We start from the raw sequence: 14868 nt of genomic DNA on the forward strand, positions 1-14868 counted from the left end.
CCACTTTTAAAATCACAGCCCCGCCCCCAGGGGCCCAGGACTAGCTCCTCCCTCTTTTCATCCAGACAACAAAACAACAAAACAACAAAACAACAACATACACGCACCCTGCCAAATCAAAGCGGTGTTTGCTTGCTTGCTCCTGCGCTTCAAATTGTAGTGAACTTCCCAACAGTTTCAATCGGTACTTTATTTAGGAACACGGCCTCTGGGATCATTCCTCTTGTTATTAAAGTTCTTATTTCATTTCCCCGAAACTACCCGCACTCTTGAGTGTGAAAACTCTCTTTTTTTCCGAGCTCTTTCTGGGGTTTGTTTACAGAAGTCTCTAATTGTGCGTTTATGATAAGGATGAAAATCCCGTCCTCCCCACCCCCAACCTCCTGGCGCGACTCTGGGACTCAGTGGCAACTCAGTGGCGACAGCATTCTCGGTCCCGACTCCCTGCTCCTCCAGCCGGGTTTGTTCAGGAAGCAATTTCGGGGCTGAGCCGGGTCTCACCCCGCAAGCGCCGCGCGAGCTGCGGCCCCGGGTCGGGAACGTGCCAAGGCTGGTCTGAGAAGGCCGCGGGGAGTTCCCCGACCCGCCCAAACCTCTGCGCGCGCGGTGGCCGGAGGGGCGGAGAGAGGGGCGGGCCCGGTGTCAGGTTTCGGTTCGTCACCACCCGAGAGGTCCAGGGAAATAAAAGTCGAGCTTTCGAATCCGTAGCCATTCCAAGACCTGAGAGGTTCTTGGGCGCTGGCAGATTCTTTTCTCTACCCCGGTCCGGCCTGACTGTCCCGCTCGCAGCTCGCCTCCTGCAGACTCAAGCTCGGGGGACTGAGTTTCCCGGGGTTCTGCAGCAGAGTTCCCGCCAGAGATGCCTGGAAGGAAAGCGCGTAAGAACGCGCAGCCGAGCCCCACGCGGGCCCCGGCAGGTAGGGACCAGACGGGGCCCGGGACCGGGGTGGAGGTCTCGGTCGGGTCGGGGTCAGCCAGTCTATTCCGGGCCTCAAGGTCCAGCCAGGTCTGCGCCCTTGCACGTGCTTTCGGCGCGCCTTCTGGAAGTTCTAAAGGGGTTTTGCCCGAGACCGTGGACACGGCGAGGTAGGGATCCGAGGTGGAACTGGGATGCAGCTGTGTTTTCGCCTTTGCAGAAAACCTCTTCTCCTTCGCCTGCCTTCCACCCCCACTTGCCCTGCCCTGGGGTGACGGGGAGAACAAGGGCAAGTGTGGGCATCAGCCACGAGGAGAAAGTCCTCATGGCAGGTGGGGACGCGAGAAGCTATTGGAGCCATCTGGCCTCCCAGCAAATCCCAAGACCCTTTCTCCGGAGTCCTGGACCTCGGAGGGCCCTGCGCGGGGCGTTATCACTCCCTCCACCCAACGCGAACAAAAGCCGACGACGCTTTCCACCGACACAACTGCCTTTCCACAAAGGACCCATGGAGGGTTGTGGGGGCCTCGCAGGGACCGTTGCGTTCAGGGGCCCAGAAAGTCTTGCTTCTTTTTTTNGGCCTCCCAGCAAATCCCAAGACCCTTTCTCCGGAGTCCTGGACCTCGGAGGGCCCTGCGCGGGGCGTTATCACTCCCTCCACCCAACGCGAACAAAAGCCGACGACGCTTTCCACCGACACTACTGCCTTTCCACAAAGGACCCATGGAGGGTTGTGGGGGCCTCGCAGGGACCGTTGCGTTCAGGGGCCCAGAAAGTCTTGCTTCTTTTTTTAAGTTACACTATGTAACATTTTAATTAGTTGCGGAGAGGGCATAGGAGAAACAGAGTTGGTTCCCAATTTTAAAAATCCATCCAATTCCCGCCCACCACATCCCAATAGCCCCATCAAATGACTTTTGAGGTCAGCTCCTACCCCCAGCCCTCTTTATACATTTTTATTATTTTTTAATTTTAGAGAGGGGGAAGGGAAGGAGAAAGGGAGAGATACATCACTGGTTGCCTTCCACCCGCCCCCGGGCTGGAGACCTTTTAGGGAATTGAATCAGCAGCCTTTCAGGAAATCCAACCAGGGGCCTTTCGGTTTGCGGGAGGGCACGCAACCTACTGAGCCATACCTGGCCCTTTTTATGAATCTCGTGAAACAAGGCCAAGGGGCAGTAGCAAAGAAGGCGGCAAGGCTTTGGGGTTAAAAACATGTGCCCGTCATGTTGCTATTACATCAGCAAGTAGTAGCCGCCCCTCTCCCCGCCCGGCAACCTGCTTTCATTTTAGAGGGCGCGTGCAGAGTACAGAAGAAGGGGCGCACTGGCCAAGTACGCGGCCCGCCCTGGCACTTGCCTGGGAGGCAACAAACTTTGTCCGCCTCTGTGATGCCCAATAGTTCTGACCTGTTGTGAAAAGGTCTAAGCTTGTGCACAACCTTCACCCGTCCGACTTCCCAATCAGAAGGAAGGTCCCACTTAAACTTGTTTAGACAATACTTCATGTAAGTTGAGATATAAGGGACATAAAACACTATTAATTTTAGGTCTACAATGCAATGGTTTGATACATGTATAGATTGTGAAGTATAATGGATAGTGAAGTTTAGTTAACATCCATGATTACAGATTTTTTTATTAATACATTCATAGATGTGTGACTGTAACAAAGAGACTCAGGAACCACCTAGGAGCTGTTTTCTGCCTTTTTTGGTGAAAGGAAGAATTTTTCTTATAATTCAGGGCTTCCAAAGTTGTATATAAAATTGTAAATTTTTTTAGGATGGTATGTTAATACATGCCATTCACTGAAAACTATGTCTTTGTCAAAATGTTTAACTCTGTAACCTGTAAAGAAAGGTATCTTACGATATTTAGTAGGTCTCTTGTTAGGTATTATGAAAATTTTACCTAGCTCTTGTAGAGATAGTAATCCACTTTATTGTACATTTACAGTTTTTAGTTATTTTGAGCCTAACTTGGGTCTTAGCAGGGTCTGTTTACAAAGTAAACCTGATTTCAATTTGTAGTTGTAATGACTTTTAATATTCATAACTGTGATCTTTTTCAAGTGGACCAAAAGACCCTGAGTTGGTCTTTGAAATATTCAAGAAAATTGAAATTATTGTCAGTATAGATTTGATGTTAATTTCCCTTACTTAAAAGATTTATTTCAAAATTAGATGGTTGTTTCTTAAATTAACATTCAGTTAATTACAATATCTCTAAAAAGTAGTAAACAAGTGAATTAAACATTACTTATTTTCTGCCTCACTCATCTCCCTACAGGCAATGGATTGGTAGAAGTTGGGTTTATTGGAAGAATTTGACTTAGAAGAAAATGTAAACTTTTAACTTATCTTAGGGAGTGTGGGCTTATTTTTGAAATACAAGTTTGAGTCCTTTATGTGAAAATTTCAGTGTTTTAATTGAAGAAAAGAATACAGTTAGATTTGCCTATTAATGAGTGCATAATCTGAGCTATGAATTATTGCCACACAAAATAAACCCGACTTCAAAACAGTAGAAGAGAGTTTAGAATTGATTTCCACTCCCCTCACCAACCTTAAGTTAGAGAAAAAAGGACGACATCATTTGAAGTTGATAATGTCTCACTAACTGTGGTGGACATTTTAAATGTTTGTATTTGCCTCATCCAAGATGCTATTTTAAAAACAAGATTTCAAAGTAAATGTCATGTCTTTCTTTGTTCAAATTACATATATATGTGTAATTATATATATATATATAATTATATATATATATATCTCCCTCTCCCTCCCTTCCCCTCTTATATATATATATATATATATATATATATATATATATAATTTATTTTCAGAAAGAGGGGAAGGGAGAGAGAAGGAGAAGGAGAGGGAGAGAAACAGTCGGTCGCCTCTCATATGCCCCCGACCCGGGGTCCTGGCCCACAACCCGGGCACATGCCCTGGCTGGGAATCGAACCAGCAACCCTTTGTTTCCCAGGCTGTTCTCAATACATTGAGCCACACCAGCCAGGGCTATTTGTTCAACTTTTGTTGTTGTTTATGAGTCACAACGTGTTTGTCTATGTTACGTGTGCTCCATCACACATTCAGAAAACAGGTGTGCATAAGCTAATGATAAGAGAATTGCTTCATGGGATAAATATTCAACTTCTCACTCTTGCTGGTTACAGTTTGGAATGCCGTCAATTTAATTTCGATGTTTTGCTTTCCTTTTCAGAGGCTGAAGTTGAGTGTGCCCTTCAGTTAAGGAGAACTGGAGACAAACTGAATTTCCGGCAGAAACTTCTAAATCTGATATCCAAACTCTTCCACCTAGGAACCTGACTGCTTCAGAAGCCTCCTAATGAGGAGACTGCTTTCGAATAGGATTCGCCATATTTCATCTGTTACAGGAGGGATTGCCTTATTACAGAGAAGAATGTGAAGGAGCTCTCAGCTGCTTTCCGATGCCTTTGTTAATGAAGACGGAACATGTTTCCAAAGTCATTCTTTGGGATGCCCGAACATTATAAAACTGGTTTGTTTATTTTAAAGCAAGGATGCAAGAACATTGAAAATATGGAATGAATTATTTATACATTTTGGTTTTGCTTAGAGAGTCGTTCTGTTACTTTTCAGAAGGGTGATGTTCAGCCTAGTGTAACAAGAGTTCATAAATGACTAGCCGTGTGGGTGGGGGCCAGGAAATGGAATATGTTTGGTGTTTGTCTGCTGTGGGTCCACAGCTCCAAGAGGATGTATAGTATTTGGTTGATACATATTATCTTGTTCACAGTAAAAATGTCGTCTGAGAACACTGAAAGTCACAGTGAATGTTGGTGTTATAGGTCACTACAACATGTAAAATAATTAGATAATTTGTTTCTTTTGAGTCAGAATGCACTGCTTCTGTTCAAATGACCTCTCATTAAATGTTTTCCTTTTGGGTTTCATAGGAAAGTATGTAATTAGAAAATATTTGACCGAAGTGTGAGTATTGGTGCCAGTAAAATTCTTACAGGTTTAATATTAAAAGATAAAAAGCACGGTGATTTTGGATAACCATGGATAATTAAAAAGAGTGAATTGGACTTTTTACTGCTATAATTAATTTAGTAAGACAAATATTCTGAAGTAACTAAGAAAATGTTTCTGAAGAAGTTTCTAAAAATCTGTAAAATGCTGTTTTTCATACTCATCAGTGTGTAGTGTATCAAAACTTATTTTTTAAAGCAAAATTAAGCATGTTTTCATAATTGGGATATACTTTAAAATTTTTTATGTTTACTTACAGTTTACATTCAGTTTTATTTTGTATTAGTTTTAGGGGTATATGTTATACTTTTTTTTAAAAAAGAGGAAAAGATAGATCCCATATATATATACATAAGATTTTCATTCTGGATAAGCAATATATATAAAATTTGCATTAAAGTAATGTGTAGATTTCAGTCATTTCATTTTTTAAAAAGTCCCCAAATATATATTAAAACATGGTTGCATTTCAGAAAGAATAATTTTATTTATTTTACCTATTTATAATTAAAATATTTTTTGTTAAGTTTAAAAATTTCCAGTAGCTACAGTTTTAGGTCATGAGATAAAGTGTTTGTTATTTTTTTAAAGACGGGTTTTATAACTACTTGAACTTCTCCATTAAGAATGTTTTAATATAGGTCAGTTATTTTCAACCTTTTCCATTTCATGGCACACATAAACTAATTACTAAAATTCTTCAGCACACCAAAAAATGCATATTTTTGGCTGATCTGACCAAAAATAGGTATACTTTTGAGTCGTTCAACTGGACAGCTATTGTTGGGTTGGCTGTTGTAATTGTTTTATTTGACATGTCTTTGGGAAAAGAGAATCTAAGGGAAAAGAGGTCAGTGCCCCTGACTAAAATACTAAGGTACTGCATGTTTTAAAAATTCTTGTGGCGCACTGGTTGAAAATTGCTGATATAGGCTGTAGTCACTTTAGATTAAAAGGAAAATACCTCAGTATCTACTTTTCTTCAGTATTACTTATGGCTGTTAGTTTGTATAGTTGCAAAGATTTTACTGTGTCTGTGTACCTAGTGGTAGATGGGTTTTGCCATATGGTTATTTATGGTCTGTTTGTATATTTATACATGTGTATATACACATATAACTGGATGCTATAGCTGGATGCCATAAACCATTAAAAATGATCACCATTCTTTTCTGTGTTTATTATTTTTTTACTATGTAAGCTACTGAGTGTGATGTAACAAATAAAATCTTAAAAAAAATACAAGATTATTTATTCTAAAGTATTTTAATGAGGTTTTCTTTGAAGATTTTATTTATTTATTTTTAGAGAGAGGGGAAGGGAGAGAGGGAGAGAAACACCAATGTGTGGTTGCCTCTCGTGCGCCCCCCACCCCCTTGGGGGCCTGACCTGCAACCCAGGCACGTGTCCTAACTAGGAATTGAACCTGTGACCCTTTGGTTAGTAGGCCTGTGCTCAATCCACTGAGCTACACCAGTCAGGGCATATTTATTTATTTTTAGAGAGAGGGGAAGGGAGAGAAACATCAATGTGTGGTTGCTTCTCATGCGCCCCCTACTGGGGACATGGTTTGCAACCCAGGCATGTGCCCTGACTGGGAATCAAACTGGGAACCCTTTGGTTTACAGGCTGGTGCTCAATCCGCTAAACCATAGCACAAGGTTACATTTTAACTAATTTTCTTCAGCAGGCACCTTTTAGTGGAACCATCCTATTCAGTTCTGTGTTCTGGATAAAGAAGACAGGGTCACATGACATGATTTCTGCTGTCCAGAGACTTCCACTTTAAATGGGATAGAAAATAGTAAAAAATGGGATATTAACGACAGGTCTTGAGCACCTTACATGGATGCCTGGAGAGTGGTTTACCTACAGTCGCCTGCAGAAATTCATCAGGTAGTTAATTAGTAGCGTGGTGAGCCTTGGGTGTTTGGGTCCCCAGGCAAGAGGAACTTCCTCGCAGTTCACGCTCAAGCTTTCCCTTCTGCCCCCACCCTGAGCAGTAAGTATTGCTTCACTGGAAGGGAGTCATGTGCGAAGGAGGTGTAACTCGGTGGCCTTCCTGTTTGAGTGTGAGAACTAGAAAGATACTCCCACTTTGGAGATTTGATCTAGGAACCTGGGAACCACATCTTCCCTGCCCTCAAAAGTATCGTGGAAAGTAAATTGTCTTCCTTAGGTGGGGAGGGAGAGAGAACCAGGTACGGGGTTGGGAGGGAGTTAACCAGGACGGACAGCAGCTGGGGAACGGGGATGTAGGGCCTCCCGAAGGCCTGAAAAACCAATACCACCGGCTTCCCCAGAGGAAGGACTTCATAACGCTGGGGGAGCCAGGGAGGCCAGGGACATGGGCTTCATAAAAGGTGGGGTCAATCTGCATTTGATTTGAAGGTCTTGGGAAGAGAAACTCCTGTCCCTAAGCCTCTTTGCATATCCAGAATGGAACTGTGGGTGTTAATTCGTTTTTTTGCTAAAAGTACCCCCTTTTTTTTACACACACACAGGAAGGCTTAGACCTGATTCATAGGCTTTAGGTATGAGAACTAGCTAATTTGATAACTGCATTTTAATGTCAAAATATTTCCAACATATTCACATAACTAATCATATTCAGTGACTGACCACAAGTTTGTAGGTATTAAAAAATACTTTGACTTGCATTTACACGTAAAAGAAAACCTTAATAGTCTGTATATTTGAGAAAAATGATTTCTTACCTATCTGCCCATCTATGAATAAGTTCTTCAGANTAGCTAATTTGATAACTGCATTTTAATGTCAAAATATTTCCAACATATTCACATAACTAATCATATTCAGTGACTGACCACAAGTTTGTAGGTATTAAAAAATACTTTGACTTGCATTTACACGTAAAAGAAAACCTTAATAGTCTGTATATTTGAAAAAAATGATTTCTTATCTATCTGCCCATCTATGAATAAGTTCTTCAGACTGAAGACACTGCACTGTGATTTGGGTTTTTCTGCAACCTGCCCCTCCCTCTGCCCCCCCCCCTCCCCCGCCGCAGAAACAGCAGAAACTGGAATCCTGTCCAACCCCTCCAGCCCTTGCTGGAGGGAACGGTCCGCTGGGAAGATAGTGGACACTTTGAAAAGAAAGTGTTAAATGGGAGGCGTGAAATGGACAACGCACCCGACTCTGGAATCCTGCAGGGGGACCCTCGAGGCAGAACCTTTTATGAGCTGGGTGAGCCCAAATGAGGCAGCCAGCCTGCACGGGGCACCCTACCTGCAGTCAGGAGGACCAGATCATCGTCAAGGTCACGTGTTTGAAAGAGAACACTGGATGGCCAAGGGGTCTGAAGAAGGTCCCTACCACATCCCCAATCCCACTAGCCCTGTTCCTGACCTCATTTCAGGCAGGGTGAGAGAACGGGAGGGTTTGCAAGAAGAAACAGGGAGGTGCATGTAATCCACCCAGGCCTCTGCACTGCCCCCTCCCCCAGTCTGTTTTCTAAATTCTTCTCCCAAACAGTGATTCTAAGTCCCGGAGCACATCAGCTGGGAAACTACTTGCACACGTTGAGTATTTTCTTGGGAATGAGAATTGCCCACGCACCCTGGCTTCCCTGAGGGCACGTCAGTCTCTCAGGGCTGCTTCTTCCACACACGCAGCTGAAAACAGACTTGGGTCACCTGACAGAACACACCCCATGGTGTAATCACTTTATCTTCGTGCCATAGGTCCTGGTCCAAGACCGAGGCCTTTGCCCGTACAACCCAGGCATTAATTTAGCTTCTCATAATCTCATGGACTTCCAGAAATCAGTTTAACAAATTCAGAGTGGAACAATCACACCCACCTTCCTTCCATCTTCTCCCAAAGTGGCAAATTTTTAAAACACCAGAGAAGTGAGAGAATGGGAAGAGTTACAGGTAGGGATTTAGATACCAGACTCGCCACGTAAAGGCAGACCACCCCCCATTGATTTGAAACGGCACGGTGCATGCTGCGTGGGCTTTGGTTTCGGTGGAAAGTAGAATGTGCTTGATATTTTTTGCTTCTTAGCAAAAGGCTTCTCTTCTTCTTGCCCTGCTGTCTCACTGATGATGTCTAATGGAGCTTATTGAGATTTGCTTATTTCCAATTAATTTCACATCTATTTTCAAAAGTGCAAAGTTCCTTTCCCCACAATTGTCCTTGGCATTTGACTTTCAGGTCAGCCAGTCGCCTTTCCACTAGCTCTTGGGGGACTCTGGGTAAATTGCTTGATCTCTACTTCCACATTAAATGCCGTCAAAATACACTTTTTTCAGACCATTCTGGGAGTCAAAGGAGGTGAGACGGGGCATGCGTCTGACCCACAGTCATACTCAGTAAGCGTCAGCTTTCTCTTCAAGAGGGAAGATTAGATATTAGTTTCCTTGCAAAGCTCTGGAAGGCCTTGCCCAATTAAGATTGTTAGATGAAAATGAAACCATTTGAAGGAAGGCAGTTGGGCAGTGTTGGAGCTGGAGAGGAAGTGGCAGTTTTTCCCTTGATGAGACCATCTGTTTTTAATAGCTAACCTCTTCATGACCGTCAAACCCTCATTTTTGACCCATACGTAATAGATTTCATGACGACTACTGAATTACTTGAAGCCTCTCGCATAGTAATGTAAAGATTTGGGTCTCAATTTGTGAAATACCACCTCAAGAAATAGGAAGATCTTGTCTAGTTACTTTGGACTTGGACTTCAGGTTTGGGGAAGGCTGTTTCAGCAGGGAGTCCTGACGGGCTGGGGGTGGGCGCTCCCCTCCAGATGAAGCTGAAACTGTTCATTTGGAGGAGGAAGTTCAAATCCTGGCGGCTTTGTTTCTGGCTTTGGGGAACCTCGCGGCATCACCCACAGGATTTCCAGAGCGCCGCTTGCAGTCTGTATGCACGTGGACAGAACTTCCAAACCAACTCACGGATGCCTCTGATGTGCCAGGATTCTAGAGATGCAATTTTATTATTTCATCTACTGCTCACGACATGACCCCCTTCCGCACTTTATGGTGGAGGATATCGCCTCCGAGGATCGCAATTTACCTCAACGTCAATTGGCAAATGAGTGGAAGACGCAGGGTTTGAACTGGTGGCTTTCTGCCTTCAACACTGTCTCCTCCAGGCACCGCGCCCCAAGTTCTCCCACGCGGGGCTGTGGAGGGAACACCATCACAGAGCGAGGCTGGTTGTTGTCCAGCCCAGAGCGTCTTAAGATACAGCCAAGCTCTATGCCCCCTGGGCTTTCGGACAGTGGAAGGTTGGTTACCAAACAGCCGGTGTGTGATAAACACTGGGAAGGGCGGCTTCAGTTGTAATTCCTCTGCCTCTTCTTTTCCAACCTCCCGCGACCCACGCGCAGCCTCTGCAGAGGGCCCCGCGCTCTTTGGAGAGCCAGCCCGTCGGGAAGGCGAGCCGCGCGGCTCCGGAGGGGATTCCGGGGCGGACGAGCCTGGCCTTCCTTCGGAAACTCGCGCTCCCCACCGGCTCGCTTTTTCCCAGGTGACGCCAGCACCGCGCCTGCGGAGAAGGACCTGCAGGGCCTCTTTGTCTTGGGAAAGAAAAGGACTCGAGGAGACCGTCAAAACAGCAGTTTGTGTGTTTTGTCGGCTGCCCCGGATCCGCCGCCCTGTTTCAGCACAGCCAAGCAGAAATTGTTGCCCATTGTTTCAAAAAGAAAGACCAAACAATAGAAGACATCACAATTAAGCAGTCTGCATTCTTGATGATTCATTTGCACAAGAGTTGGAGGAGGGGCAGGGAGCCGGGGGTGGCTGTGTCGATTGTGAAAGATCCTCCATCTTCAGGAAACAAACGCATTTATCAGCTCATCAGAAAGCAGAGGGGCACAGAATTCCCCCTCTGCGCATTGTTAAAAAAGAGAGAGAGAGAACAGAACGCAGCACCTGCAACTGCAGTGACAAGAAGGCTTCCTTTCACCTTTGACATTTTTACTGTTGCCTCATAAAGAAAGAACAGGTTTCTGAAAATTAGCGAGTCAAGCCTAAAACTTCTCGTCGACTTTGAAAACGTAGTTGTAGAAGATTATATCGCAGCCCGGCTCCCCCTGCAGAGAACACTCCCCGGGGCCCTGGGAAACTCCCAGCCGGGATGGCAAATCTGGGCTTTCCCCCGGGACTTGAACATAAAGCAGGAGGAAGGATGTTAATATGGCCTAGGTGTGGCTTACTTGCAAGCCACACATTTTCAATAAAAAGTTGGCTTAATGAACAAGTGTATCTTTCTACCTGTTTCGAAACGCTGCTGTAATTTTCAACCCAAGTCAGCTTGCAGTCACACTGGCGTTCTCCTCATAGTAACTATGGTGGGTGGGGTGCAGATACCCGCCTCTTTCTCTATGGTAACTTTTGCCTGTTCTGTCCCTGAAGGCTGTGGAAAACTTCCTGATCCTGGGTGGCTGGGACTGTTCTGGTTTTGAACTGGAGTCCCATGTCCTAGAAATGCCCTCTGTGGCGGGTGAACCAGAATTATCAGCTGGTCTCCCTTCTTCCGTGGCTGTAATGCGCCGGCACGTGCACCTGTAGCAGATTTAACTCTGTGGATCTCTGTCTAGATACATATCTTTCCCCACTCTGGGCCCCCATGGGAGAAGGGGATAAGCAAAGCCCGGTGGAATCGCAGGCGTCCCGAGGGGATCTGCGGAGACCAGAGACGAAGTGCTCTCTGCGCAGGGCCTGGCAGCTAGTAAACCCCCATAAACAGTTGCTGAAAAACACGGGGATTATGAAGAGTTTACAAAAGCCACATGTTACCATGATGGCGTTGGAATCATGAAGTACATTCTGAGTGAAGGGATGAAGAAGGTGCCGCCTCTGATTGATGGATTTTACAGGTTAGTGGAGGAGACAGACAAAACAGCCGTCCGGCAGTTAATAGTCACAAACCAGGAAGGTGGGCAGCGGGGGGAAAAAGAAACAAGTCAGGGAGGGTCGGGTATTTTTTTTTTTACTTCAGTAAAGAGAGGTGTTTATTAAGAAAGTTATTTCACTGTCAAAATTACCGTCTCCCGTGACAGGCCCACCGAGTCCTCTGTGGGACGCCTCTCTGAAGGCGAGTCTTCCTCCAACACACTGTTTTTCCTGTTTTGTAATCTGCCTTCCCGCTCCACTTTTTCATAGATAACTGTTTCCTTAAAGGTCACTAGCGGCCTAATTGCCACATCCCCAGGCCCCTCTCTTTTTCTGTTGCATCTTGCTCACCTCTGGGCATCACCATCCCCTTCAAACTTCTGTAAAGTGCTTAGCATACCACACCAGGGACCTTATTAACAAGTTCCTCTTTTCTCTTCTTCTTTAAATGTCAATTTCCCAAGGTTCTGCTTTCAACAGCTTCTCTAAGAGTAATGACCTCAGGTACTCTCTGGAAGCTCATTGATTTCCAACTTTCATTTCTACTTGGCTTCTCCCCCGGGCCTAGGCCTAGGCCTGACTCTGTTTCCCTGTTAGAGTTCTTCACTTTCTAGGATTTGTTTATACTTTCCATTACCTTTGGATTCCTTTCCTTCTCATCTTCACTGTTTAAAGCTCCTTTATCTTTCAAGGTCAACATCAAAAGCTGTTTCCTTTGAGAAGTATTTCACATTGCCTAGATCAGAAAAGACGTTCTATCTTTTATGTTTCCATGGCACATTCTTCTTATCATGATTCAACACTTATTGCATACACATTTATGTTAATTAACTTTATGTTTGCTTCTCCAAGTTGATTACAGGGATAACATAGATCTCATTTGGACTTTAATACCCAGTATCACTTAGCAAAATGGCATCCGTTTATCTATAAAATAATTTTGACCGTATGTGTCAAGAACTACATTTGACACTGGAGAGAAAAAGATAAAATAACCAAGAATATATGTCACAGCCTGAATGTCTTAGAGTGTGGTGGGAACACAAAGACAAAAACAAATAATTATGAATAATCTTTTAACCACATTGTTAAGAGTTGAGCTCAAAGTGCTGTGGAAGGTTTGAGGTTCTCGAAGTGTGTGTGTGTGTGTGTATGTGTGTGTGTGTATGTGTGTGTGTGTTTGTGTTTGGCGTGAGCTTTTGAAGACTTCATGGAATAGACATTGTCTGAGATGAGTGTATTATTTATATATTGCCGTGTAACGAATTTCCACCAAATTTAGCAGCATAAAGTGGAGCAGGAGTCAGGCACGAATTAGCTGGGTCTTCCGTGAGGATGTAATCAAGGTGTTTTTCACGTCTGTGGTCTCGGCCCAAAGGCTCAAACAGGGAAGGATTTACTCCTGAGTCCTCACGTGTGGCTGTTGGGAGGACTCGGTTCTTTTGTATTTGGTGGACGGAGGGCCTCAGTGCCCAACTGGCTTTTGGCTGGAGGCCACCCTCAGTTTCTTAATAGGTGGGCTTCTCCAGGTTGCTTCATCAGAGCAACAGAGAAAGTACTTGGGAGGAATGGGAGAGAGAGAGAGAGAGAGAGAGAGAGAGAACACACAAGATGGAGGTCAGTCTTTTATAACCTGGTCGTGGAAGTGACTTTTGCTTTTATCACTTTAGCTACACTCTATTTGTTAGAAACAAGTCACTAGGCCCAACCCATGCTCAAGGGGAGGGGAGAACGTGGGGCAGGAATACCAGGAACGGGGATTATGGAAGTCCATTTTAAAAGGCCTTCCACCACCACAATGAGTCCCAAAGAATGAAAAGTTAATGAATCCATTTCCCTCAGAGGGACTGGGATAAACGAATGCGCGATGAGGAGAACAGCACAGCGTGTGAGACCCTTTGGAGCTGCTGGTTCATAAAGGTCAAGGCCGGGGAGATAAGTCAGCCCTGGTTTGCCAAGTGGGGACTTGGGCTGGTGGAACGATTGTGCTAATAACTCAGTCTGCGTTTATATAGAAGGGTGGACTTTAGGGAAATCAGTCTAAAATCTGGGAGTCTAGACAGGATGTTGTTGCAGAAAGAGGATGAAGGTCTTAATGTTGGCAGTGGTTTGGGGAGGAGAAGAGACAGATTTGAGACATAAAGAAGAGGTAACATTGATTGACTTTTTAAAAAAGATTTTATTTGTTTTTAGAGAGAGGGAAAGGAAGGGAGAAAGAGAGGAAGAGAAACATTGATGTGTGAGAGAAACATTGATCGGTTGCCTCTTGCACAGGCCCCAGCCAGAGACCTGGCCTGCAACCCAGGCATGTGCCCAAACCCGAAATTGAACCGGCAACCTTTTGATCTTCTGGTTCACAGGACGATGCCCAATCCACGGAGCCACCAGTCAGGGTGACTTTCTCCCTCCCTCCCTTCCTTCCTCCCTTTCTGCCTTCCTTCCATCCTTTCTCTCCCCTGTATTTGTGGAACAGTCATGTGGAAACATCTATATTGAAGTAGAACCTTCCTAAAAGGTAAAGCAGAGGACAGTCTCAGAAGGAATATCTTCTGCAAGTCCAGCAGGAAGGCAGCTGGTAGATCCCTAGTGGCTCTTGTGTGTGGCTTCTGCCCCCCAGTGAAATTCCTGGGACAATTAGGAGGTGTGCTAGTTTCCTAGGGCTGCCTAACAATATGCCACAAACTGGGTGGGTTAACACAACAGAATAAATCAACGTATCTCTTTGGGGGACACAAGTCAACCCATAGCATCTCTATCAGTCACCTTAAAAAACAAAAGGATTAGTTTAGGATTAGTAAACTTTGCTAGGGCCAGTTTCAACACACTGATGAATTCAAGTATTACGACATGATTTGCTGAGACCTGCTCAGTAGAGATAAACAGCAGTCATTGTCTTTCTCACTATTTGTGGTACTTTGCCAGGTTCAGTAGAGAAAATCGCTCCTGATGAATGCTCACCACTGAGAGAGGAGAAATACTGAGCCCTGCCCTTATTCGTGGGCTGGGCCTCACTCACTGTTTGCCTAAAGGGCTGTTTGAGCTGATGGAGGAATCTCGGGCACCAG

The 14868-nt window shown here is 44.8% G+C and overlaps 1 protein-coding gene across 1 annotated transcript; it reads left to right on the forward strand.

Moving 5' to 3' along the window:
• Positions 1-728: 728 nt before the first annotated feature.
• Positions 729-6068, forward strand: PMAIP1 (phorbol-12-myristate-13-acetate-induced protein 1). The gene is made up of 2 exons (XM_037035281.1): positions 729-917; positions 4144-6068. The coding sequence occupies exons 1-2, from the start codon at positions 860-862 to the stop codon at positions 4248-4250; spliced, it is 165 nt and encodes a 54-aa protein (XP_036891176.1). The 5' UTR covers positions 729-859; the 3' UTR covers positions 4251-6068.
• The last annotated feature ends 8800 nt before the right edge of the window (positions 6069-14868 follow it).

The sequence above is a fragment of the Sturnira hondurensis genome, unplaced genomic scaffold (genome assembly GCF_014824575.4).
Source record: "Sturnira hondurensis isolate 20B ecotype Veracruz unplaced genomic scaffold, ASM1482457v3 Scaffold0001872, whole genome shotgun sequence".
Taxonomy (NCBI): domain Eukaryota; kingdom Metazoa; phylum Chordata; class Mammalia; order Chiroptera; family Phyllostomidae; genus Sturnira; species Sturnira hondurensis.